The sequence below is a fragment of the Tripterygium wilfordii genome, chromosome 6 (genome assembly GCF_013401445.1).
Source record: "Tripterygium wilfordii isolate XIE 37 chromosome 6, ASM1340144v1, whole genome shotgun sequence".
Classification (NCBI taxonomy): Eukaryota; Viridiplantae; Streptophyta; class Magnoliopsida; order Celastrales; family Celastraceae; genus Tripterygium; species Tripterygium wilfordii.
In genome coordinates this window covers 908,500-934,913 of record NC_052237.1, presented here as the reverse complement: position 1 = coordinate 934,913, position 26,414 = coordinate 908,500, and the positions used below count along the sequence as shown (strand labels likewise).

General features: G+C 38.1%; 3 protein-coding genes and 1 non-coding gene across 4 annotated transcripts; 2 read left to right on the top strand and 2 right to left on the bottom strand.

The window, feature by feature from the left end:
* Positions 1-450: 450 nt before the first annotated feature.
* Positions 451-4,498, bottom strand: LOC119999598 (18S rRNA (guanine-N(7))-methyltransferase RID2-like). Its single transcript, XM_038847264.1, has 10 exons — positions 4,320-4,498; positions 4,011-4,212; positions 3,747-3,822; positions 3,420-3,503; positions 3,241-3,296; positions 2,795-2,851; positions 2,155-2,204; positions 1,855-2,007; positions 1,073-1,208; positions 451-880 (listed from the first exon to the last, which is right to left on the bottom strand). Exons 2-10 carry the CDS (start codon positions 4,107-4,109, stop codon positions 716-718), a joined length of 876 nt encoding a protein of 291 aa, XP_038703192.1. The 5' UTR covers positions 4,110-4,212; positions 4,320-4,498; the 3' UTR covers positions 451-715.
* Positions 4,499-10,698: 6,200 nt separating this feature from the next.
* On the bottom strand, positions 10,699-10,804 carry LOC120001161. The gene has a single exon (XR_005468763.1). It is a non-coding gene; the product is annotated as a small nucleolar RNA R71 (small nucleolar RNA).
* A 6,982-nt stretch (positions 10,805-17,786) lies between these two features.
* Positions 17,787-22,524, top strand: LOC120000398 (protein TIC 20-IV, chloroplastic-like). Its single transcript, XM_038848477.1, has 3 exons — positions 17,787-17,999; positions 20,994-21,151; positions 21,683-22,524. The coding sequence occupies exons 1-3, from the start codon at positions 17,896-17,898 to the stop codon at positions 22,303-22,305; spliced, it is 885 nt and encodes a 294-aa protein (XP_038704405.1). The 5' UTR covers positions 17,787-17,895; the 3' UTR covers positions 22,306-22,524.
* Positions 22,525-23,066: 542 nt separating this feature from the next.
* LOC120000397 (probable galacturonosyltransferase 10) lies at positions 23,067-26,215 on the top strand. Its single transcript, XM_038848476.1, has 2 exons — positions 23,067-23,493; positions 24,671-26,215. Exons 1-2 carry the CDS (start codon positions 23,344-23,346, stop codon positions 26,120-26,122), a joined length of 1,602 nt encoding a protein of 533 aa, XP_038704404.1. The 5' UTR covers positions 23,067-23,343; the 3' UTR covers positions 26,123-26,215.
* Positions 26,216-26,414: the final 199 nt, after the last annotated feature.

Sequence of the window (26,414 nt, the reverse complement as noted above, 5' to 3'; positions counted from 1 at the left end):
ACGGTTTTTAACAAGGATGGATTGAGGGTGGACTGACAGTCGGACGTAAGACGGTCCCAAATTCAAGAACATCAAAATAAAAGACTGTTATATAGCCCTTCACTTATTATTAGAGCTCCTCACAGATGGTTAGGCCCAATAAGTTGCATCATCATGTGCGTGCACAAGCCCAGTTAGGATTAGTCTTACTTTTTGTCCAGCCCGTATTAGAGGCGATCACACATGCTTAGGCCCAATAAGTTATATCATGTGCTTGGGCAAGCCGGGTTAGGATTAGTCCTCACTCGTCACTCCTACTAGTTCAGTCCAGCCTTGAAGTCTTCCTAGAAAACCAGCCCCGCCCAAGGCCCCAAAGCACGGCAGCAGTGAATCACCGGGGTGATGCAATCAAGATGCATTTGCCATAGCCATACATGCAAACCAAAAATGTGTTGGGAGGGGACCCTTTTCTTTGGAACTTCATCTTATATCCTTCCTAAAGGCAAAATATATCAACACAACGCAATGACAAATATGGGTACATTTGGTCCTAGCTACCATGATTGCAATTAAAACATCAGACTGAAAATTCACTCATGACAGACCTAATATGGGTACATTTGTTGTCTTCCAAGGTAAGAGTCATCAGGGTTTAAAAAAGCAGCGGAAAGAATAGATAGACCCTTTGTATACAAATGGAATCCGGGAGAAGAAAAAGACAATCCCATATAAGAAATTAAAAGCGAGCCTTTCGCTTCCAACCTGTGTGTTTAGTGTCAAGAGGCACAACATTTCCTTTTCTTCTCCTTTTTTCCTTCCTCTTCAGTACCCATTCTCGAGTCCTCCCTTTCTTGGTTACTTTCTGTTTTTTCTTTGGTCTATGCCTGTCCGAGATGCAGACCTGAAAGCCCCAAGAAAGTCTCATCATTAAAGAGAGAGATTACATAGTCGTTAACATTCTTATACTGTTTCTCTCATTTCTAAAAGGTAAAAGAAAAAACAGGTGCCAAGGACTTCAGCTAACAGATAGCAGCAGAAGAAAAGAAATAAAGAAAAAATGACAACAATGAGATTACGAGACAAGACAACACACCGTCTGATTCTCTTCATTTGTGCTACTTTCATCATCTGAACAACTCTCCCCGTCTTGACCTTTGCCCTGAGGGACAGATGAGCTTATTGACGGTGGACCACAAGTGAGTACAACAAATTCTTTCCTCATCTTTGAACTGTTACAGAATAATTAGCTAGAGAGTCATATGCTAGGCAGCTGGAAAAGCTGCCTGAATTATTTACAATTATCAATCATCACAACTTTCCCAGATTGAATCCTGGAGAGTTGTTACTAGCAAAATAGTATTGGTAAATTTATAAGAGCAAGTTGATTCACTGCCAATAGAATCAAAATTCATGGCCCCAAGTAAAGAAGTTCAAAATAGATGATTCTATGAAGTCAACAACCAATGTCATGTGTGTTGGCAACTTGGCATGTACAAGTATGTTATAGTTATTCTTTATCATATATAGCTGAACCCCCTGCTACATACTAGAGCATGTATATCTCTAAAGATAAAAGCATGCTGCAAAACTGCAAATGGGACAGAGTCATTCCTCCTTCAAATGCAGAAAGCAACATCAAAATCCAGGCTAATGAAAACTTAATAAAACGTTTTGTGTACTTTCATATGTTTCTCTAATATAAAATGTATTACGATAAAAGGTATGGGAGCATGTAGACTGAAGGAAGTAACTTACTGTTTATAAGTATTAATCCCTAGAAGTCCAAAGCCATCACTACAAAACCCAACCCGCAAACCCCAATAAAAGAGAATAAAAAGCCATTCTTCATCATACATGAATGAATTCCTTGCTTACCTGTGGGGATAGTCAACAACCACACCACCAGCAAATCCAGCACGCATTGCAGAACTCAAAATCAACTCACGCTGGGCTACATTTTCTGGGTACATTTGGAATGCTGCCTTTGCTCCCCTTGACAAGCATCTATATAATGATCCAAAGAAAGCCCTAACAAAAAATTGAGAATAACATTTTAATTAACCTTTAAAAGGATGAGGGCAGCTCATTTCAACCACATAAAGTCATGTGGTGTTTCATATGCCTCATTACACAATTCATGGAAGTGAATTGAGGAAAATTAAGATCTCAACATACTTCAGTCGTAATCGTGGTTCATGGGACGTCTTGTCCACATTGCATAACCACTGTTATCAAAAGACATGAAAGAACACAGTAAGCAGTGGACATATAATGTCGTGTCATGAATCTTTAAAATTTAAATGAAGCATCAATAATATATTATCTATACCTTGAATGTGTGAAAACAATAAAAAAGATTGTCAGTAAATTGAGTAAAACAATGCCAGAACAAATAACATGATTGAATTTGAATAGGCTAACAATTACAAATATACAATAAAATAAATTTGACCCGAAGATATAGCTGGAAATGACACTAAATATACAATTTGAGGGAATGAAAAATTAGACCATTCAACCAGTAGTTATTCAAACAAAAAATGTTGACTTCTTTAAAAGTTAACATTAAGGGCTTGCCCGTTTAGGGTGTTGGGAGGTGTTAGGGAGGGTTGGGTTCGTCCCGAACACCTCCCAACCCTTGACTGTTTGAGGCGTTCGGAACCGTTGGTACAAACACTTCCCAACACCTCTCAACCCAACACCCCCAACACCTCCCAACCCAACGCCTCCCAACACCCTAAACGGGCAAGCCCTAAGAAACCTGAGCAACCTATTTCTATCTCATACACCTAGCCACAACCACAATGCCCAATACCTGAATAGCAGATATGCTGATGGCCCCATCAATAACTCCAGTGCGTAATGGTAAACCCTGCGAGATAACATTTCCTTCTCTGATAAGTACCTAACACACTGAAAAGGGATCAAGTAAAAAAGCAAAGGAGGTATGTAAGAGGTGCGCATCTAAAGAAAAATAAACTAAAAGAAGAAACATGAATTGGATAAAAAGGATACGAATAAAGATCTTAATTTACAAGCATATAAATTTGGAAAAAGAAAATGCAGGCTTTAAGAGGCACTGTCCAATAAACCTTGCAAAAAAAAACCATAAAATCTCTCTTTTTCTTTAAAATGCAACTTGACATCTATCTATAACGTCCAACACACATTTAAGTTGCACAATCCTACCAGGAAAAGAACATCTTATCCTTCAATAAAATATCGTGGCCACAAGAGGAAAGCCAATGTTTAGGTAAATACCTGACCCATATCACTGAGTAGAAGATCACCCTCGACCTCCTGTTCCAAAGCAACATCTGCAATTTAAAACATGTAAGGCTTACAAATAGAAAAGAGCACAAATAAATCTCCAAGGAATATTCGAACCTCAACCGAAGAGATATTGCACATACCAAGCATTGATCCAAAAAAAAACATACCAAGCATTGATTGTGATATGTCTAAGCCAATCCACTGATGTCCATTTTCAGATGGTGTCTCCCCACTCAATCCCGACCCACAACCTGTGAAAAAGATGGTCAAAGAGAATGTTTATGTTCCAATCAACCTCACACTGAAAGTTGCATTAAAAACAACTCTGTACCCTCATACAACGTAAATGATTTTGAGTAAAGCCAGTATTAAGACAATTACAAGGAATGAAACCTGAAAACGTCATTGACAATATATAAAAGAACATATGGAATACCAATCTAACACCTATCACTATATTAGATGATCTAACGCACATTTAGATAGGGAATTACCAATGTCAAGGAGTAACCTCGGGACTCCATCATCGGGCAAAGCAAGAAGCTCCAGAGCTCTCTCTGAGAGTTTCGCCTTTCAATATAAAAGATAAACCAACAACCAAATCATCAACGACAAGTTAACTTACGTTTGAGCCAAAACAATAACCCATACGGAGCGCGAGAATTTGAGGAAATTCCTCTTCCGTCAGTTTCTCATCCACAACGCATAAGCAGTGAAGTATAAAAAAAAATCAAAACAATGAAAAAATAAAAAGAAACCTGAATCTCTATTATGCGAGAAGAAGACGTGTATTTGCAAGCCTCCGCATCGTCGTAGTATATCTCCGGTGGCGCTAGTAACTCCGGCCGATTCGACATAACTACGAAAATAACGTCACTCTCCCAATCTCTAACCCTCCTCCCCTTTTCGCTTCAATTTGTTCCGTTAATACGAAGGTCTCCAGTTTCACACTCTAAAACCCTAATCTCGAGCGGGAAAAATAAAAGAAGAAGCTTCATTTCATAAAATCACGGCAAGAACTGAAATCCAAGCCCAAATCAATCAAAATTCGTCGAGGGAAAATATACCTGATCAGCGGAAGCTTTATTGTCGTCTTCAAAGAGAATGAACGCAGGCCGGATACTGCAAGTTGCAGTGACTGTCCGACAGAGCCTATTCGACATTCGGAGCAAGACCATGGTTACTGAACTTGGGCCCTAAGTGATGGACGAGCCTTTTGGTTTGAGAGAGAGAGACTATACTGCTGATTGCTGAACAAAGAGTTTTGGGCTTAGGGAACTCCTAAGCCATAACGTGATTGGGAAATTTTTTTTTGAATTTTGTAATTAAAGTTGTGGACAATTATTAATTCCCTATAAAAACTGGTTAATAACAAAATTACAAACTCATATAGTATAAAAGTAAATTAATGTCATGATTATTGGGCCGTGATTATTATGATTTAAAAGAATTCAAAGTAAAAAAATATATTCAGAAATATATACCTGGAAAATGAAATTACAAGCCAAAACATGCGAAAACATGTTCATAATATATTTGTAAGCATGCGATGTTTATAGTAGAAGAGCAAAAATACCTGAAAATAAATCAATAATTAGGACAAAAAGATCATATAGAAGTCCAAAAATTCAAAATTATATAAATAACAATGTTTGGGAGAAAATCTCCCCTCTCAAATGCATTCAAACAATCCAGTCAAGCATAATGCTTTCTTTAGGCATTCAACCTCATTGATCACTCTACCAATAATTAAAATTGCCTTTTGTTTTCTTTAGGCTGAATGCATGGCATTCAACCTCATTGATTTATTCCAGAAATACATATGCAGACTTCTTTTCTCGAAACCATCATCGAAATTCTCCATTCTGACTTCTGTGAGGTAATGTCGCCAGCACCTAATTAAACCCCACCGGCAGTAACATAATTCATCCTTCAATTCTATAGTCGCTCTTTTGTCGTATATAAACTGCATCATAAAGTGCAGAAGGTGGCTGTGTGAGTCAAAAAGAGTAAAAGATTAAATGAGACCAAAAAAAAAAAAGAATTTAGTAAGTAGATATATATGACAATTTCAGAGTAATTAGATTATTAGCATCAGATATTCTAAAAGCCTTTTTTTTAATCGATATTGATATCATACAAATTTTCTTTCTGGACATCCAATTTGAGTCAAACTCGTGCCGTTAGGTTAGACTCAACACACAACATGATAAATTGGGTCAAAACCTATACGTAGATATTATTTACAATGAAAATCAAACTCAAGATTTTCTGAATACATAGCGTTTGTCCCAAAAACTAAAAGCTAGAAACTAACAGACACGAAATATATCCCATTTCAAATTTTTTTCTCATGCACCTAACCTTGGACGATCTAGGTATTATCATACCAAAAATTATCATATTTCCAAAACGCAGTCTATAACGGCAAAAGATTTTGGCAATCAAAGAAAAAAAAATGTCAAAAGACGTAAAAGTTGAACCATATATTATAGTCAAAACTACGAATTGAAAATTTTAATGATTGCATGCCATACCTTCAACGTTTTTTCTTTGGTGCCAAAGTTAATGGATACGGTGTTCAGGCGAGGAGCAAGCCAAAGCAAGCTATCCAACAGTCGTACAAAATTCTCTGAGGAGCATTGGGTGATAGTTACTTCCAAACGCTTGAGATCATGTAATGGAGAACCTAAAGTTTCCCTGAACTCTTTAGGAAAAACAAGTAACTGAAAAATAAAAATGAGAGTTACTGTGCCAGCCAGCCAGCCAATAGGTGAAATACCATAAAATGAAACAAAATGTAATATATAAAATTTATGTGAAGTTGCACTATCCAAAATTCCAAATCCATGAAAATGGACAGTTCTATAACACAATCTGTAGGTGAAAATGTTAAGGATCCCGGTGTTTTTACATTCCAACAAATGCTGATATGAACGCACATGTAAAATAATGGATCCCACATGATTCATATGAAATCGTGTGGTTCATCTAAGCATTTGAAATAAATTGGGACAAAAAAATATTGGGATCTGTAAGAATGTTGTAAGAATGTTGATTTTTATGCGTTTGTGCGTATCAAGAGGTAATAACATGAAACTAAAGAAAGTTTGAGAATCACCGATGAGTTGTGGTTAGGGGTGAAATCCCACTAGAACCCATACTTAATCAACTTGAATTCGGGAAGGCTATTTATAATTTTAGTGAAAGACAGAATTTGATCGAGAAACTTACTTTGTCCATTGGACAAACAAGCGTTAACTTGTTGGAATGGCCAAAATTCCCAAGAAACTGCCTCAAATGCTCCCACCAAACATAAATTTGATCATCACCGCTCATAATCCATCTCGGCACCTTGGGGAAGAGCTTGACATCTGCATATGGTGCATCAACTGTTATGTCCGATGTCAATCCACCGCGATACACAAATGAACTCAACTTTGGTACACGAAACTCCGCTTCCTCCAACTGAGAGCAATCATACAACTCCAATGTCTTAAGATTTGCGTGAGAAGTCTTAATCTTTCTCAATTCACCACAAGCAGACAGTTTCAGGCGCTCGAGCAATGGGAATAACAATGGCAGCTCAAATTCAAGCCACTGGTCTGTTACGCAAGCTGAGTATAAGATTAGGCTCTTGAGATTCTGTGGATTTCTTATGTCGAACTTGCATCGAAGTTGTTCCTGCCTGTTATAATACTTGAAATATTCAAGATTCGATGCCATGACGATGATATTCTCTAGTCCATAGCAATCACTGATCGTCACTTTGAATACATTATCATTTTTCAAGTACAGATCTCTGGGTGCATAACAGTTGCGCAGCCCCAAGAACTCAAGCAGGGGAAATTTGGATAAGTGGTCTCTAATCCATCCATTTGTAATCAGTGCTCCTTCCAATGTTAATTTCTTCATGGAATTACATGATTCAATGTTAATCACACATGGCTGCAACGGATTTCTGGACTCATGAAATGTGAAGGATTCGAGACGGGATGCTTTGAAATCAATCTCTCTTAATCCTCTGCACCCCACGATCTCCACCTCGTGTAGATTTTGGCTTGAAATATTGATCTGGTTTAATCCTGTGCAGTCCGCTATCTTGAACATCAGGAGTTTATTGCTCGATCCTTTCACTGTTTCTAATCCACTACACCGTTTTATAGTCATATCCACAACTGAGAAACTTCTGTCGAGGACTAGATCTGACTGGTTTATCTTACACCCGTCCAATTTCAATACGGTGATTGATCGGGCGGAAAACAACTGAGCCGGCAAACTACACTGCGGAATTCCAAAACACACATCAATGGATTTCACGTTTTTCTGTAGAGCCAAAACAATCAGCTCGCGAGCACTCGCCATATTCACTAATTCATCAGTAACAAACCCTTGGTTAGCAGGGATTTCAATCCTCGCAACAACTGGCGCGCGGAGCCGTAACTCGTGCCAACTGATATCCCACGATCGGAATTGGAGAGAATCGTAAACATCGTTGATGAACTTGTTAAATATTTCAGCCCCACTAGTTCCACGGTCAAGCTGGTTACTGTGAGTATTGATTTTCCAATCACGAATATCGTAATCGACTATCGGAAACGAATACCACGAGTCCTTGAATTTATGGGAGACGGCGCTGATCCTGGCCGCGTCACGTCGGGGGAGATACGACATCACGTGGTGGATGAGTGGCTCCGGCAAGTGCGAGATGCGATCGACTGCTGCCATTGAATCTGATGATGATAACAACTTACGCCTCTTCATGTAACGACGTGTTTAATCCTCTTCGACTCCTCTTTATATATGTAGAAAGAGTTTGCGCATTGGGAGAGGAGTTTGAATATACGAATAAAACGACTGTAGATAATTAGATATGAGCTATGATGCGTTAAATGGATTTTGTTTTTTGATATAGCGTTAAAGAAAAGCCAAAATAGTAAAAATTCAAATAATTAAAGAAATACCTTTTCTATATGTGTCCAAATATGTATTCGTCTACAAATGATTTCATACATTTTTCAACTTTAAATTGAAGTTAGTATTTGTATTCTTGGTAAGGAATTCAATAAATTGAAGTTAATATTTGTATTTTTGGTGAGGAATTGAAGTTGAAAATTTTCAGTTTTTAATAATGAATATCTTTTCTGTGAATAAATAGAAGTTAATAGTTGTGATTTTTGAGAAATTTTAGGGGTTTCATATGATTTTGTGGGTGTTAGGAATATATCCAGCGCAATTGATGTCATGTAATCGACGTTGGTACAATGATCGACGTTGTCATGCCAATTCATTCAACGTTAAATGGTATATTGATGGTCAATGTAATGTAGAAACGTGTTGATTGTGCTAAAATCTCAAAATCTCTTCGAATAATCAATTTGGAATAAATTCGAAGTTTCAAACTTAAAAACCATTGGAATTCAAATTTCTCTCTGATGTGTCAAATATATACATACATTTGTGTATCCTTTACACATAAGTTCATTACATTTTGAGTTGATTAAGAGTTAATATTGCCTAAGAAAGCTATATTTGCATATTGTAGGTGTCAAGGCAAGAAAGGGAGGAAAAGAGTGCAAAATGAAGACTTGGAGCCCAGGACTAATTTCCGATCGATCGGTCATATTCCCGATCGATCGGACCTGCCAAAACACCTAAAAATATCATCGAGACAGATTGTATTTCCGATCGATCGGACTATTCCCGATCGATCGGAGTACTATTCACAGCACTGCGCAGTTTCGCGGAAAAGACCCGAATTCACGTGTTTCTAAGCTAAAACGACCCCAACTTGTTTTTGGAAACGACATAAGAGTTTGGAGAAGTATAAAAGGGCATAAGATAGGGTTTTGGAGGAAAGCTTGGAGGCTGGGGAGCTGGATTTCGTGCTACCTCCATTGGAGAGCTTGGAGGCCACCTTGGAGCTTGGAGAAGAAGAGGATCTACAAGGGGGTTTCCTCTATCCTTTTCTATCCTAGTTTCTATGGTTGATTTCCTTTGTTTAATGATGTATTTTGCTTCCATGAGTGGCTAGATTTCCTACTAGGGTCTTAATGTAACCAAACCTTGAAGATTCAATAAACTTGATTTCCTTATTTCTTGATTTCTCTTTCTCTCTTGATTGTCTATGGGTGTGATTAATGCTTTTGAGTGTTTGGCCATCATTCAATTGATTTGCTGCCTAGATTGAGACCGGAAGGAGATATCTAGGGTTTGCCTCAAGCCATAGATGACATAGGATGCATGAACCATAGGAATATAGGTTTGTGACTTATGCAATCGCTAAATGATTTCCATAGTTCGTAATGGGTTTTTGATATATTAATCCGATTGTTAGGAATAACAGGGATTTATATTGAAAATACGTTTGATGTACCTAGGAATAGAACATTGAATAGGTTGGGAAATCGATTGTCATTATTGAGAGATGAATTAGGGATTAAGGAATCAAGGGAATTGAATTGGATAGGTGAGGTGAAGTTAAGTACCCTAGTGCTTTCCATCCTTGATTTCATATTTGTGTTTGATTTGTTTTTGTTCTTTTTAATTAGTTTAGTAAAAATCAAAAACCAATCGCTAATCATTTTCTCCAATTTACATAATTGTAGCTTGTTTGACATTGATTTCTTTTGCCAACACATCCCTAGTGGAAACGATAATTTACTCATCTTTATATTACTTGTGCGATTTGTGCGCTTGCAATTAAATCCATATCAAGTTTTTGGCGCCGTTGCCGGGGATTGAGGCAATTGTTTTTTGTGTCAATTTAGGTTTTAAATTGTGTTAATTGGTTTTTTTTATTTTTCTGCAGAAATTCTTTCTCTTGTATGAGCTTGGGAACACGTTCTTCTAATCCAGAATTAATTGCTATTGATTTGGAGATTGAAAGAACTCTTCACAATCTTAGACGGGAGCTTATTAATAATCAAATGGAAGACATTGGAGACAATCAAGGAAGGGGGAATATTGGTGATCTTGGTGGAGCTTTAAATGTGAATGTTGGCAATGGTAATGGTGGAGGTGCTAATGGAAGAAATGGTGGTGATGAAGTTGAAGGCCCTCCTAGGCAATTTGACCCTCGCTCTCTTGAGAATTGTGCTAGGCCTACTTGGGACACAAATCCTTCAAGCATCCACTATCCTCCTATCAATGCTACTAATTTTGAGATCAAGCCGGCTATCATCAACATTATCTCAAATTCGGTTGTTTTCTATGGTCTTCCTAATGAAGAGCCCAATATCCATCTTCGCTCTTTTTTACATATGTGCACTACTTTTGGGATTAACGGAGCTTCTAAAGATGCTATCTTGTTGAGGTTATTCCCATTTTCTTTGAGGGATAAGGCTAAGGGATGGTTAATGTCCTTGCCTCCCAATTCTATCACCACTTGGGATGAGATGGCGGAGCAATTCTTGACAAAATTCTTTCCTCCGGGCAAGGCGATGCAAATTAGGGCGGATATCATGTCCTTTGCCCAAAAGGATTTTGAATCATTTTATGAGGCTTGGGAGCGCTTTAAAGGAATTATTCGAAGTTGCCCAAATCATGGTCTTCCGGAATGGGTGGTGTACCAAGCTTTCTATAATGGGTTGTGCATGCATACTAAGGAGATTATTGATGCGGCTGCGGGAGGTTCTTTTATGACCAAAAATCAAGATGAGGCTAGGGAATTACTTGATAAAGTGGCCAAGACCACTAACTCTTGGTCCTCGGTGAGGGGGAATCCAAAGCAAGGAGGAAGTTTTAGAGATGATGAAGTTATGTCTACCTTGGCTATTATGGCAAAGAAGATTGATGCATTGACACTAAATCAAGCTCAAGGAGTACATGCTATGCAAAACACACCTTCTCATATGTCTTGTGCTTATTGTTGTGGACGCCATCCTACGAGGGAGTGTCTTATTGCTTCTTCATCTAATCCTAGTGAGCAAGTGAATGCCACTAGTGGAGGTAATTTCAATCAACCCCGCAATGATCCTTATTCCAACTTCTACAATCCAGGATTTAGGAATCACCCCAACTTCTCTTGGAGCAATACTCAAAATGTGCAAAATCCTCAACATCTAGTGCAATCCCAAGAGAAGAAGAGGGATATTGATGAGATGTTCTCAAAGCTTGCGGAAGGTCTTGATATGCTTACAACGCATACCTCCCAATTTATGACAAGGACGGAGCAATACATGAGTAAAACCGATGCCACTCTACAAGCTCAAGCAACTTTGATGCAAAACTATGGAACTTCCATCCTAAATCTTGAGGTACAATTGGGGCAAATAGCTAACAATTTGTCATCTAGAGAAAGAGGTACCTTGCCAAGCCAACCGAAATTGAATCCAAGAGGGAAGGATAAAGAGCAATGCATGGCAATCACTCTCCAGACTGGTAAGGTAGCTCAAAATGCTGCTGATCTTGATGCCGAAAAGGCAAAAATTTTGCAGGAAAAGGGGGAGTGCAGCAGAACCAGGGAAAAAGAAGCTGAAAAGTGTTCAAGGGCTATTTCAGATCGATCGGACCCCATCCCGATCGATCGGCCAGCTGCAGTACATGATGAAAAATGTAGAAATGAGAAAGATATGCAGAATTGGTTTGCTGTGGAATTGGATTGGCCCGATAGTTCTCTCCCTGCACCTCCAGTCAAACCTTATGTGCCTCCAATTCCATTTCCTCAAAGATTGAAGAGCACTAAGAAGAAGAATGATCAATTCTCTAAATTTTTGGAGGTATTCAAGAAGCTTCAAGTGAACATCCCCTTTGGCGAAGCTTTAGAGCAAATTCCTTGCTATGCCAAATTCATGAAGGAGATCTTATCCAAGAAGCGGAGGTTGAAGGAGCATGAAAAGATACAGTTAACCGAAGAGTGTAGTGCCATTGTGCAACGGAAGCTCCCAATTAAGCAAGATGATCCGGGAAGTTTCACAATTCCGTGCACCATTGGAAGCACCTTGATTGAAAGATCTTTATGTGATCTTGGAGCTAGCATCAATTTGATGCCATTGTCGGTTGCTAAGCAAATTGGGATGAAGGAGATTAGTCCAACCACAGTGTCTTTGCAAATGGCGGATAGATCTATCAAGTATCCTATTGGCATGGTAGAGGATGTCTTAGTGAAGGTGGGTGATCTTATGTTTCCGGTTGATTTTCTTATTTTGGATATGGAGGCCAACCCCACTACTCCTATAATCTTGGGAAGACCATTCTTGAGCACCGGGAGAGCTTTGATAGATGTTGAAAAAGGGATGCTTACTTTGAGAGGTGCGGGAGGTGACCAAATCACTTTTAAAGTGTTTGGAACTAGGAGGCAAGAGGAGATTTCTCAACAATGCCTCCAAGTAGAGCATATTGACATGATCATCCCCGACACTCTTGAGAAGGAAGTTCCATATATTTCGGTGGAAGTTCTTTTAGGCAAAAATTCCAAGGTTGAGCATGAAGTTCCTAAGACAGCCTCCCAAGCTGCAATTGAAGTTCAAAAGCCTCAAATTGAAGATCCCAAGGAGAAGAAAAAGAAGAGCAAGAAAAAGAAGAAGAGGAAGATCAAGAAAATGAAGAAAAATGTCTATCCTAAGGAAATGGTGGTGATGAAAGCTTATTCTCCTTGCATGGAACCTAAGCAATCCAATGTTAATCCTAGGAAGCCATCAAGGGGAGTCTACACCACAACTCTCAAGGATCCCAGTTGAATCCAAAAGGGAAGTCGGGCTGAAGACTTTAAACCAAGCGCTTTCGGGAGGCAACCCAGGTTTTATTGTTCTATCCCTATCTTTTTAGTTTTATTTTCACCTATTCCATGCATTGAGGACATTGCATATTTTAAGTGTGGGGGTGGGAATTTAGGTTTCTAGTTTTTGTTAAATAATAAAATTTTTGACTTCAAATGCCTTATGTCATGCCATTCTTGAGTGTATTTGGATGAATTTTGTGATCCTTGAAGCATTGATGGATCTTGCTATGGACATTCTTTCCAATTGAGTTTTCCTATCTTGAAAATTGTTTTGTCCATTGTGCTTTTGTGAATATGGAACACTTGATTGTGGGGTATGAAATATGACTTGACTTTGGCATTTGTGGTTGTTTGAGATCAATATGATTCTAAGTAGCATTACTTGAGCAATAAAAAAAAATATAGATATATATATATATATATATAAAATAGAAAAGAAAAAAAAAAATTTTGTGTTTGTGAATAAATGATTTCTTTCATAAGTTTTCTGCTGAGTAACCGGGCCTCTTGCCTAGCAAGCAATGAGTTTCGCGTAAAAAGGTAGGAAATGAATGTTAGAGTACCTTGGTGACTAGTTTAACCTCGTAGCCTTTTTGACTCGGGTAATTTAGAAAGCTCGTGAGCCCTAAGCCAACTGGATTGGGAGTCATTGGTCGAAAGCTCGTTACATGGGTCATTTAGAAAGCTTAAGGAGGTTGAACATTGCACAAGTCACCTTTGAGAAGAAAAGGAAAGAAAAAATGTGAATAAGAATGAAGTTTGAATAAATGCTCTTTGTATTTGCTTTTTGATTCTTATTGTTCTTGGAAGACTTCATGGCCATTGTTTATGTCACTTTGAAGCCAAATATCAAGTCAAATCCATTATGTGCATCATTTCTTGAATTTATAAGCAAAGTGGATGAGATAAGATTCTTGAAGGAATGCTTTTATTGGTTTGAATGCCCTAATGTTTGGTTTGTTAGTGTGGATAGGGTTGCAATTGTGAGTTCATTTTATACTCTTGTTGATGGCATGAATTTTGGCATTGAAGTTGTTTAATGTTTGTGGGTATCATTCTGGTAAACCCTCAGGAGACACAACTCCTCCTACTAGGGGCACCTAGGGGTTTAAAGGTTTGTGGCACATGCTAAGTGTCATCGTGAGCCCTACGAAAGTGGCATAGATTAGTTGCTTATTTAGAATAGGTCTTAGTTGTTTTATTTTTCATTTGAGCTTAACAGAAAATACTCTTTCCCTCCTTTATTCATTCTCAACTTGCTTGAGGACGAGCAAAGGTTAAGTGTGGGGGTGTTTGATGTGTCAAATATATACATACATTTGTGCATCCTTTACACATAAGTTCATTGCATTTTGAGTTGATTAAGAGTTAATATTGCCTAAGAAAGCTATATTTGCATATTGTAGGTGTCAAGGCAAGAAAGGGAGGAAAAGAGTGCAAAATGAAGACTTGGAGCCCAGGACTAATTTCCGATCGATCGGTCATATTCCCGATCGATCGGACCTGCCAAAACACCTAAAAATATCATCGAGACAGATTGTATTTCCGATCGATCGGAGTACTATTCACAGCACTGCGCAGTTTCGCGGAAAAGACCCGAATTCACGTGTTTCTAAGCCAAAACGACCCCAACTTGTTTTGGAAACGACATAAGAGTTTGGAGAAGTATAAAAGGGCATAAGATAGGGTTTTGGAGGAAAGCTTGGAGGCTGGGGAGCTGGATTTCGTGCTACCTCCATTGGAGAGCTTGGAGGCCACCTTGGAGCTTGGAGAAGAAGAGGATCTACAAGGGGGTTTCCTCTATCCTTTTCTATCCTAGTTTCTATGGTTGATTTCCTTTGTTTAATGATGTATTTTGCTTTCATGAGTGGCTAGATTTCCTACTAGGGTCTTAATGTAACCAAACCTTGAAGATTCAATAAACTTGATTTCCTTATTTCTTGATTTCTCTTTCTCTCTTGATTGTCTATGGGTGTGATTAATGCTTTTGAGTGTTTGGCCATCATTCAATTGATTTGCTGCCTAGATTGAGACCGGAAGGAGATATCTAGGGTTTGCCTCAAGCCATAGATGACATAGGATGCATGAACCATAGGAATATAGGTTTGTGACTTATGCAATCGCTAAATGATTTCCATAGTTCGTAATGGGTTTTTGATATATTAATCCGATTGTTAGGAATAACAGGGATTTATATTGAAAATACGTTTGATGTACCTAGGAATAGAACATTGAATAGGTTGGAAAATCGATTGTCATTATTGAGAGATGAATTAGGGATTAAGGAATCAAGGGAATTGAATTGGATAGGTGAGGTGAAGTTAAGTACCCTAGTGCTTTCCATCCTTGATTTCATATTTGTGTTTGATTTGTTTTTGTTCTTTTTAATTAGTTTAGTAAAAATCAAAAACCAATCGCTAATCATTTTCTCCAATTTACATAATTGTAGCTTGTTTGACATTGATTTCTTTTGCCAACACATCCCTAGTGGAAACGATAATTTACTCATCTTTATATTACTTGTGCGATTTGTGCGCTTGCAATTAAATCCATATCACTCTCCAAGCCAATGGTGCAAAAGAACTTGAGAAAGAAGAGAAAATAGCCTATAATCGCAGATAACATATGCATATGGTTCGAGACCATGGTTACTCAACTTGAACCTTTTGGTTCGAGAGAGGAGACACTATGGACTATAGTGTTGAACAAAGGGCTCCATGGTTACTCAAATTGGGCCCTAAGTCATGGACGAGCCTTTTGGTTCGAGAGAGTGTTGAACAATGGGTTTTGAGCTTATATGTAAACCATAAAGGGGCACACCGATAAGGATTTTGAAAGATGATTCTTGTTGTCATTAGGATTTAGGGAACTCCCAACGTAGTTGTGAGGGAAAAAAAAAATTTGTAACCAAAGTTGAGGATTTATTAATAACTTCCCTATAAGAAACTGGTTAATGACAGAATTACAAACTCATATAATGTAAAACTAAATGTCATAATTATGGGCCATGATTAGTACGATTTCCGGACTTGAAGAATGTGAAGGATTCGAGACGGTATGCTTTCAAATCAATCTCTTTTAATCCTTCACACTGTAAAATCTCGAACATCAGAAGTTTATCACTCGATCCTTTCACTGATTTTAATCCACCACACCGTTTTATACTCATATCCACGACTGAGAAATTTCTATCCAATACTATCTCTGACTGGTTTATCATACACCCGTTCAATTTCAACACGGTGATTGATCGGGAAGAAAACAACTGATCCGGCAAACTACAGTACTGCGGAACGCCAAAACAGACATCAACGGATTTGACGGTTTTCTGTAGAGCCAAAACAACTAACTCGCGAGCACTCGCCTTATTCACTAACTCGTCAGTAACAACCCTTTGTTCTCTGCAATCTTGATCCTCGCTTGGATTGGCGTGGAGCCTAAACTGGTGCCAACTGATATCGCTTGATCGAAATTGGAGAGAATAATGAACATCGTTTCAAAATTTCAGCCTGCTTAGTTCTACGGTTATGGTGGTTACGGTAAGAATTGAATATCCAGTCACTGATATCGTAATTGACTATCGGAAACGAATACCACGCGTCCTTGAATTTCTTGGAGACGGCGCTGATCCTGGCCGCGTCACGTTGGGAGAGATACGACATCACTTGGTGGATGAGCGACTCCGGCAAGTTCGAGATGCGATCGACTGCTTCCATTGAATCTGAATATCTGATGATGATAACAACCTACGCCTCTGCATATACGATGATATGTTTAATCCTCTTCGAGTCCTCCGTATATATGTAGAAAGAGTTTGCATTGAAGGAGGAGTTTGAATATACGACTGTAGATAACTAGGTATGACCTATGATTGCGGTTAAATAGATATTTGTGCTTTGCATTGTGATTGGTATAAGAAAAGTACAAAATGCATTGCAATTCACCCACCCATTAAATTATGGGTTCAAGTCTACCCCTCCTCAAATCCCTGAATTTAAAAAAAAAAAAATAGTTAAAAAAATTCAAGGTAATTAGATAAATATTTGTATATGTGTGTTAAATATAAATGAAGGGGTAGTAAATAATTTTATTTATTTTTCAATTTTTAATAAGTTGAAAATGTTCACTTTTGAAGGAAATCTTGGATTTAATTTTATCCATTTTGCCTTAAAAGTTTATCAAATCTCAACATAGATATAAATATTTTTTATCATAACTATTCCAAAATTGTAAAATGGACGCATACGATTTCATGTGAATCATGTGAGATCCTCGATTTTTCACATGCATGTAAAAATCACAGAGATCTTTAGTATTTTCGGAGATTTAATGCAAAAACTAATCATAACTAGCAGCCTATAAAATCTTAGAAATAACGTAAAAGTTCATTAATGCTTGGATTGAATTGTACTATGGAAAGCCCTTGAATTCTAATTGGCACCGCACCAAACTGGAATACCGAATACTAAAAAGGAAGTGATTTGTAAACGAATTTTTTGGATGGTGAGTTGTGGGGTGTCCAATGGGCCACAACGGGCCGCAACTGTCCAATGAATTATTTGGAGCAGATCGAAGGGAAATATAGGGCTCTAAAGTCCCATAATGACTCTTGAGGCTTTGGTTTTTTATTTTTTGAGAGAATAAATATCGAAACAATATAAAAAAAATCTAGAATTTTCTCAACATGCGCGCTGCCGTTTTAAGTTGGTGGCAGAGATGGCTTCATCGTAGCCGTTCATTTAATTTATTTTTTTTGTGATCGGTAACCCTAGGCCCTAGAAGAGTCGTGACCCAACCCCACCGCCTTATAACCCGTCTCTGTTCTGTCGAAAAAGTGGGTGGCCCGTCCTTGTATGAGACCCGGATCCAGTCTTTCTTGCATGAGAAGAAAAAAAGTTGACACAGCTTGTTGAAGGACCAGGATGCCTGCCGTCGCTGCCGCCGTTCTTAACCTGTCGGGTTCCGTACCTCATGTGAAGCCATTTCCGGTCACCACACCGTTTGGTATTCGCTCCCCACTGCACCGGTAAGCTTTTCTTCGCCGTTTACCAACTTTCCCTTTCTTCTAGTAGAAACCGATTCGCCTATTTGTTAGTTAGACTGGAAGTCTCGAAACATATAAATTATTATATGATTAACGGATGATTTGTGATCGCTTATTAGTTTTTGTGTTTTGAGGAATTGATATATTGTTTGCGTCTGATCTTTTATTTTTTGGCCTTTTGTGTTTCAAAGATTCTGCATCTGATCTCTGAATTTTAATTTGGGAAGGTTGAGTATTGTTACATTGGTTTAGCGTCTACCTTACATTCTTGGAGTTTGTTTTTATAGGTCAAGTTTAATCCTAACTTGGTTAACTTGTTTCTCTTTGTATGTAATTAGGGTGTATAAAATTCTAATAGCTGGAATTGGATATGTAATCCGGTATTTTTTTAAAAAATACCATTTAGAAATTTGCTTCTCATTGAAATCGAACCTTGGGCACACTTATGTCTAACCCAGCCGATTGCCAATTGAGCCACCTCTGTTGTTTGTAATCCGGTGTTTAGAATGGTCTAGAATGGAGTGCAAACGGCAAACATTCGGCGATTTTAAGAGGCAGAATTACAACGTAAAGCGAAGGACTTACTGAATTGTGAAACAAAATAGTTGACATTTTCAAATGGTAAATCACATCATTGTTCGGAGTAATGGTTACAAATTTCTGGTAGTGTTACCTTCAAATTCCTTGTAGGTCTGGCCGTGACTTAGGGAATTCATGCCTATGCTCTAAAGGGAATCAATTCGAATCTTAGCATTTATGGTAATGTCACCTTCAAATTCTCTGAACATGACTTCGGGAATTGCACATGCTCTAACGGGAATCAATTTCGAATCTTATCATTTAAAAATATTCTAAATCTTTTATTTGGTCCATTGTTTTTAAACTAAGTGCATGATGTGCCAAAGCCTTGTAACTGTTATTTCGAGTACCAGGGTATGGTATCTTAACGTTAAATGCATCCAACTGTATAGTTGGATCAGATTGATTGGGATTGTTCTCATTTATGTAACTTCCCCTTTAAAAGGAGCTCTTCATTCAATATTGGTTCTCTCTATGAATGCCCCTAAATTGGGTGATTAGTTGGCATTTTCGATGGTAAATCATGTCATTGTTCTGAGTAATGGTTACAAATTTTAGGTAGTGTCTGGCCGTGACTTCGGGAATTAATGTCTATGCTCTAACATGAATCAATTCGAATCTTAGCATTTATGGTAATGTCACCTTCAAATTCTCTGAACATGACTTCGGGAATTGCATATGCTCTAACGGAAATCAATTTCGAATCTTAGCATTTAAAAATATTCTAAATCTTTTATTTGGTCCATTGTTTTTAAACTAAGTGCATAATGTGCCAAAGCCTTGTAACTCTTATTTCGAGTACCAGGATATGGTATCTTAACATTAAATGCATCCAACTGTATAGTTGGATCTGATTGATTGGGATTGTTCTCATTCATGTAACTTCCCCTTTAAAAGGTGCTTTTCATTCAATATTGGCTCTCTATGAATGCCCTTAAATTGGGTGATTAGTTGCCATTTTCAATGGTAAATCACGTCATTGTTCTGAGTAATGGTTACAAATTTCTGGTAGTGTTACCTTCAAATTCCTTGTAGCTCTGGCTGTGACTTAGGGAATTCATGCCTATGCTCTAACATGATGTGCCAAAGCCTTGTAACTCTTATCATTTAAAAATATTCTAAATCTTTTATTTGGTCCATTGTTTTTAAACTAAGTGCATGATGTGCCAAAGCCTTGTAACTCTTATTTCGAGTACCAGGGTATGGTATCTTAACGTTACATGCATCCAACTGTATAGTTGGATCAGATTGATTGGGATTGTTCTCATTCATGTAACTTTCCCTTTAAAAGGAGCTCTTCATTCAATATTGGTTCTCCCTACGAATGCCCTTAAATTGGGTGATTAGTTGGCATTTTCGATGGTAAATCACGTCATTGTTCTGAGTAATGGTTACAAATTTTAGGTAGTGTTACCTTCAAATTCCTTTTAGCTCTGGCCGTGACTTCGGGAATTAATGCCTATGCTCTAACATGAATCAATTCGAATCTTAGCATTTATGGTAATGTCACCTTCAAATTCTCTGAACATGACTTCGGGAATTGCATATGCTCTAACAGAAATCAATTTCGAATCTTAGCATTTAAAAATATTCTAAATCTTTTATTTGGTCCGTTGTTTTTAAACTAAGTGCATAATGTGCCAAAGCCTTGTAAGTCTTATTTCGAGTACCAGGGTATGGTATCTTAACGTCAAATGCATCCAACTGTATAGTTGGATCAGATTGATTGGGATTGTTCTCATTCATGTAACTTCTCCTTTAAAAGGTGCTCTTCATTTAAAATTGGCTCTCTATGAATTCTCTTAAATTGGGTGATTAGTTGGCATTTTCGATGGTAAATCACATCATTGTTCTAAGTAATGGTTACAAATTTTTGGTAGTGTTACCTTCAAATTCTTTTTAACTCTGGCTGTGACTTCGGGAATTCATGCCTATGCTGTAACGGGAATCAATTTGAATCTTAGCATTTATGGTAATGTTACCTTCATATTTTATTTAGCTCTGACCATGACTTCGGGAATTGGATATACTCTAACGGGAATCAATTTCGTATCTTAGCATTTAAGAATATTCTAAATATTTTATTTGGTCCATTGTTTTTAAACTAAGTGCATAATGTGCCAAAGCCTTATAACTCTTATTTCGAGTACCGGGGTATGATATCTTAACGTCAAATGCATCCAACTGTATAGTTGGATCAGATTGATTGGGATTGTTCTCATTCATGTAACTTCCGCCTTTAAAAGGAGCTCTTCATTTAATATTGGCTCTCTCTATGAATGTCCTTAAATTGGGTGATTAGTTGGTTCCTTATTTCCTTCTAACATTTAAGCACTTCCCTCCCCCCTGCCTCTTGATTTTTGTTTATGGTGGTTAACATTTGTATTTTGGAAACAGGAATAATTATGCAGTTCAAGACTGGTGCTCCAAACCATCCGGAAATTATAAACCCAGAGGAATAATGTGCAAAGCTAACTTGCCACCCAATCATATATTGTCAATCAGCAGAGGTTCAAGGGGACCTCAACATGAGTTGCATTCCTGGGCTCCTAAAGGTATTGTAATATCCTGGTTTGCGTCAAGAATGTTGTTCTCAGTAAAATAGATAGTTGAATTATGATTTCTATGCTTGTCCCCTTCGCCTGGCGCCCCACCTTCTTTCTCTTTTTTCTCCCTTCTCAAGGACATCCTTTTGTTCTGCTCCATACGCTTCAGGATGCTATATCATTACTAGGGGACAGGAAATTTATGCATTCCTTTTCCTGTTATTGCGCTTTGCCTCTCTTTAGACGTGCCAAATATAATTCGATTACATTTACTCTCTTTTAATAACTCAAAGCATTACTGTCTATATTGTATATCGTCAAAGATTCTACAGGTTTATCACTCAGATTTTTTAAGACAAACCCCCCCCCCCCCCCCCCCCCCATAAAAGCAAAGTTAAATGTTACTGCTTTTTATTTTATTTTTTGGCTCTGTCAAGTTTTGCTGACGAAGATATAATTTGGAACCGTTAAATAACAGTAATTTCAATTATTTTGTGTTATTGATAGAAAAAACAGATTCACACCTCTTTTCTGCATCAGGCTCATTTTTCAGCGGGAATCAAGATACCCAATCAGACACAATTCTGTTTTCATCTCGTGAGAGATCTATGACGACTCCTAGGGCATTTAAGGATGTCCCATTCAGGATTCAGTACCCTGTAATAACTGAGAAACCAGAATGGTGGTGGAGGACTTTGGCATGTGTCCCTTATTTGATCGCATTGCAGATTTCTGACGTAGGCTATTATCTCCAACCCTTCCTAGAGCGCTATGAATTATTTGAAGATTTAATTTATTTCGTCCCAGGAGCAATTACTAGGTTACCGATCTGGTTCTCCATGGTTTATTGCTACTTTGGATATATTGGACTCGTGAAGAACAAACATTGGCCTCACTTCTTTAGATTCCATCTAATGATGGGCATGTTGTTGGAAACAGCTCTACAAATCTTATGGTATACTTGCAACTTCTTTCCGCTTATACACTACTCTGGCAAGCTCGGGATGCATTTTTGGGCTGGTGTGGGATTTTTTTACATGTTTGTCTTGTTGCAATGTGTAAAATGTGCTCTTAGTGGCATGTATGCTCACATCCCTTTTGTAAGTGATGCAGCATATATTCATACTCTGTTCCATATTGGAGGTTTTCAACGACCTTTCTAAGAGGGATAGACCTCTTTCAAGTTTATATTTCAAGCTGTTGCGCTCCATTGAAACGATGTCGCTGTTTCAAGAGAGATGTTCCTGTTTGTAGACTGTAGTAGCCATCAATAAAGAAATTGTGCATGTAGGTATTGATTGTATTGTGGTACTCTTGCCTGCAGAATTTTGAGAAAATATTGGTTGTTTTTAAGGCGCGTTTACTATTCTTTTGATTCGCTACAAGGCGACTTTAAACTTTAAAGGATGCTAACTTATGGATGGATTAGTCTTGTCCAAATTTTAGTTCTGGAAGTGGAAGGTATGTGAATGGATGAAGTGGGTAAATTTTTTTTTTTTTCTCTTTGGTTATTGTCTTATTGATACGCGATTAGTATTGGAAAATGGAAATAGCCCAATAAAGACAGCTAAAGAGAAAAGTGGTACGTAAATCATGTTTTGAGAATTTTTTATTTTTTATTTCAATATCATAGGGAATTATGCTTGCCGTTGGAAACTTTGGAGGTTAATTCTTCCTCCAAGTTCTTCGCCTTCAAGCATAGGGAAAAAAACAAGAAAATGCGCATTCATTGAGAGCATATGTGGAACAAAGAAAACCAATTCTCCCTATAAAAAAAATAACGTAAATGTTAGTGATAAAACATGGCAAGATCAGAGCCGTCAATGCCACTGAAAGTGACCAGCTAGAGCGAGTATTGCTCTCCATTACCACTCTTTTTGGTACAAATTTACGATTTTACCAACTTCTAAACCAGTTGTTAATACTTAGTATTTAGACAATAGATAGATACCTGTCAGAGGTTGTAGGAACCTTTGCTTCAGTTCCTACTTCCTAGTGCAATCACAGTTCTAAAATTCTTCATAATAACATCTCGATTTGACTTGATTCTCTAAAGTTGAAACCCAGAAACCTTTACAGATCGTCATTCAACTCGTGATTTGAAAGATTCCGAATTGTATCCCTGAAAATTTGTCGGTAGAAAAGTTACAGGGAATTTTTTTTTCCCTTGGGAACGAAGAGGTCGTAAATTGGTGCGTAGAATGAGGCGAAGGCCGGCGGATTTTCGCAAGTCGGTGAGGAGGCGATTCCCGAATGTGATTTGGTGGACTCTGTTAGGCATTGTGGTTCTGCTCTTTATTGTGATTTTGAGCAAAGAGGGACAACTAGAATCTAGACCGGCAATAGCTAAGGTAAGGATCTGTTAATTTATTATCTTTTATAAAGCGGTTGTGCTGTGTATGGCTGCTGAACTGCTTGTGATGACGAGTGTTAGGATTTTTAGGTTTTGAGCTTTTGTGAATTGGTATTTTGCGGGAATTATTGCAATAGACACAGCATAGTCATTGTGAAATAAATTGATATCTTCTTTGGCAGATTTCAATGTCGAAAATTGTTCCTCGATCTGGCATTTTATGCAACCCAGTTGCATGTTTTTTGCTGGATCCCAGGTAATGCATTATACCAGCTTATGTGAGGATTAACATGAATTTCCCTTCTCGTTGGGATTTCTGTCAGAGAGAATTTTGTTAACAACTTGTGCTTTTTTTCACATGCCGCTGCCAAAAGTTTACTTATGCGAATATTGATGGAATATGTTGGGGCTTTGGAAGTTTTTGACTGATGTCTAGTATCATTGTTGAATAGCCACTAACTGGATCAGTCCCTGTGACTTGTTGTTGCTGAGATAGATTGTCTTTCAAATGATTATCGTTGTCATATGTTGACAAAGCGGAAAGATTGCATTCAAGGTCTGGAGAGATTATTAAATACTTTAAATTGGGCTTGTCGACTTGTCGTCGTGGAGATTTGGAATACGTATGGTCCACGACATAACCCCAATGGGTACAACGCAATTCAAGATTCAAAAATTTGAACACACTATGGGTGACATTAGAGTACATTGGTCTGAGAAGAGGATAGCTTATTTAGTCTATTTTGTAAGTGGAAATAAACTTGATATAAGCAGTTGATAGTATTGTTGACTATGCTGCATGTGTTGAATCAAAGTTTTGGGAGTGTTTGCATCTCTCCACCCAGACCCAGTAGTGGTAGCCCAACAATTTTGTGCGTTGGGCTCCCTTCTTCTAGGTTGAATTAATTCATGGAATATATGGATGAAACCACATGGGTGATATCCTAGAGTAAGAATATAGTATGGTATAAGTGATATGGTCCAAGCAGTATGTAATATAGAATGTTGAATACCTCTTACTTGTTGGGAGATATCTATCACCACGAGGATCTTTGGAAGATAAAATGTTACTTTCTTGCATATTTCCTGATATATGGTGACTTGGGTTTCCACTTATTCATGCTAACTTTCATCATTGCTGAACTGAAAGTTGTTACTTATGTATTATCATGCAGAGATCTTACAAGCATGACAGAATCATGGAAGGCCTAAACATTGCTGATGAAATGTTGAGTGCCGACTCAGTCACCAGACAAATTAATGATCAAATTTCTCTTGCTAAATCTTTTGTTGTGATTGCAAAAGAAAGCAATAACCTTCAATTTGCGTGGGAATTGAGCGCCCAGATCCGCAATTCTCAGATCCTCCTTTCAGGTGCTGCGACTAGACGAACTCCTTTGACGACTTCTGAATCAGAAACTGTGATGCGCGATATGGCACTTTTGCTTTACCAAGCCCAGCAACTTCATTATGACAGTGCAACAATGATCATGCGACTAAAAGCCAAGATTCAAGCTCTTGAAGAGCAAATGGGCTCTCTGAGTGAGAAGAGTTCGAAGCACGGACAAATAGCTGCTGAAGAAGTCCCAAAAAGTCTATACTGCCTTGGTGTTCGGCTAACATCTAAATGGTTTGGAAACCTCACTCTTCAGAGCAAACTCAATGAAAGAAAGCAAATCAGCTCAAAGCTTAAAGATAACAGTCTCTATCATTTCTGTGTCTTCTCCGACAACATCCTAGCAACTTCTGTAGTGGTCAATTCAACTGCATTGAATTCCAAAAATCCTGATAGGGTTGTTTTTCATCTTGTGACTGATGAAATAAACTATGAAGCAATGAAGGCGTGGTTTTCCATGAACGAGTTTCAAGGAGTGACTGTTGACGTTCAAAAGTTGGAGGACTTCAAATGGCTGAATGCTTCTTATGTGCCAGTTCTCAAGCAACTCGAAGACTCTGAAACTCAGAGTTATTACTTTTCTGGAAACGATGATGGCAGTCGGACTCCAATCAAATTCCGGAACCCTAAATATCTGTCGATGCTTAATCACTTGAGGTTTTACATTCCTGAAGTGTTTCCAGCGTTAAAGAAGGTGGTATTTCTTGATGATGATGTTGTTGTTCAGAAGGACCTTTCTGGTCTATTTTCCATTGATTTGAATGGCAATGTCAATGGAGCTGTGGAAACCTGCATGGAAACATTCCATAGATACCATAAATACCTCAATTACTCCCACCCTCTTATACGAGAACATTTTGATCCTGATGCATGCGGTTGGGCATTCGGGATGAATGTTTTTGATTTGGTTGAGTGGAGGAAAATAAATGTAACGGGCATCTACCATCATTGGCAGGAAAGGAATGTAGACCGGACATTATGGAAGCTTGGGACTCTGCCACCGGGACTATTAACTTTCTACGGGTTGACAGCACCGTTGGACCCCTCATGGCATGTGTTGGGATTGGGCTATACAAACGTTAATCCTCAGTTGATAGAAAAAGGAGCTGTTTTGCATTTCAATGGGAACTCAAAACCATGGTTGAAGATTGGCATTGAGAAGTATAAACCTCTCTGGGAAAAGTATGTTGATTTTTCTTTTCCTTTACTGCAACAATGCAATTTTCATTGATTTGTATGGCAGAAGTACCAGTTCTTCCACGCATCTAGGTGCTGGGGTGTATTCATGCTTTTATGATGAATATGCTTGTACAATATTGTGAGATCGAGCGGTGCCGCTGGTTGTAAAATGGGTATTTATTGATGTGTGTTGTAGCATAGAATATTTACAAGAAGTCGTTTGTTGAGATGTTGAACTCAATTGCACTAAGTCACTAACTCTACAAGAGGTCATGAATTCAAGTCTCAACATCGGCTTTGGTCTCAATTGATTCATGGGATTGCAGGGCCTTCCGTGTGTCTGT

Excerpts from the sequence above, each read along its gene's own strand:
- LOC120000397 (XM_038848476.1), top strand. The coding sequence starts at position 23,344 with ATGAGGCGAAGGCCGGCGGATTTTCGCAAGTCGGTGAGGAGGCGATTC. Across the intron at positions 23,494-24,670 it reads CTAGACCGGCAATAGCTAAG|AGATCTTACAAGCATGACAG; the intron begins GTAAGGATCTGT and ends ATTATCATGCAG.
- LOC119999598 (XM_038847264.1), bottom strand. The coding sequence starts at position 4,109 with ATGTCGAATCGGCCGGAGTTACTAGCGCCACCGGAGATATACTACGAC. Across the intron at positions 3,823-4,010 it reads CTCGCATAATAGAGATTCAG|GCGAAACTCTCAGAGAGAGC; the intron begins GTTTCTTTTTAT and ends TTATATTGAAAG. Across the intron at positions 2,852-3,240 it reads TACTCAGTGATATGGGTCAG|GGTTTACCATTACGCACTGG; the intron begins GTATTTACCTAA and ends GTTATCTCGCAG.
- LOC120000398 (XM_038848477.1), top strand. The coding sequence starts at position 17,896 with ATGCCTGCCGTCGCTGCCGCCGTTCTTAACCTGTCGGGTTCCGTACCT. Across the intron at positions 18,000-20,993 it reads ATTCGCTCCCCACTGCACCG|GAATAATTATGCAGTTCAAG; the intron begins GTAAGCTTTTCT and ends TTTTGGAAACAG. Across the intron at positions 21,152-21,682 it reads GCATTCCTGGGCTCCTAAAG|GCTCATTTTTCAGCGGGAAT; the intron begins GTATTGTAATAT and ends TTTCTGCATCAG.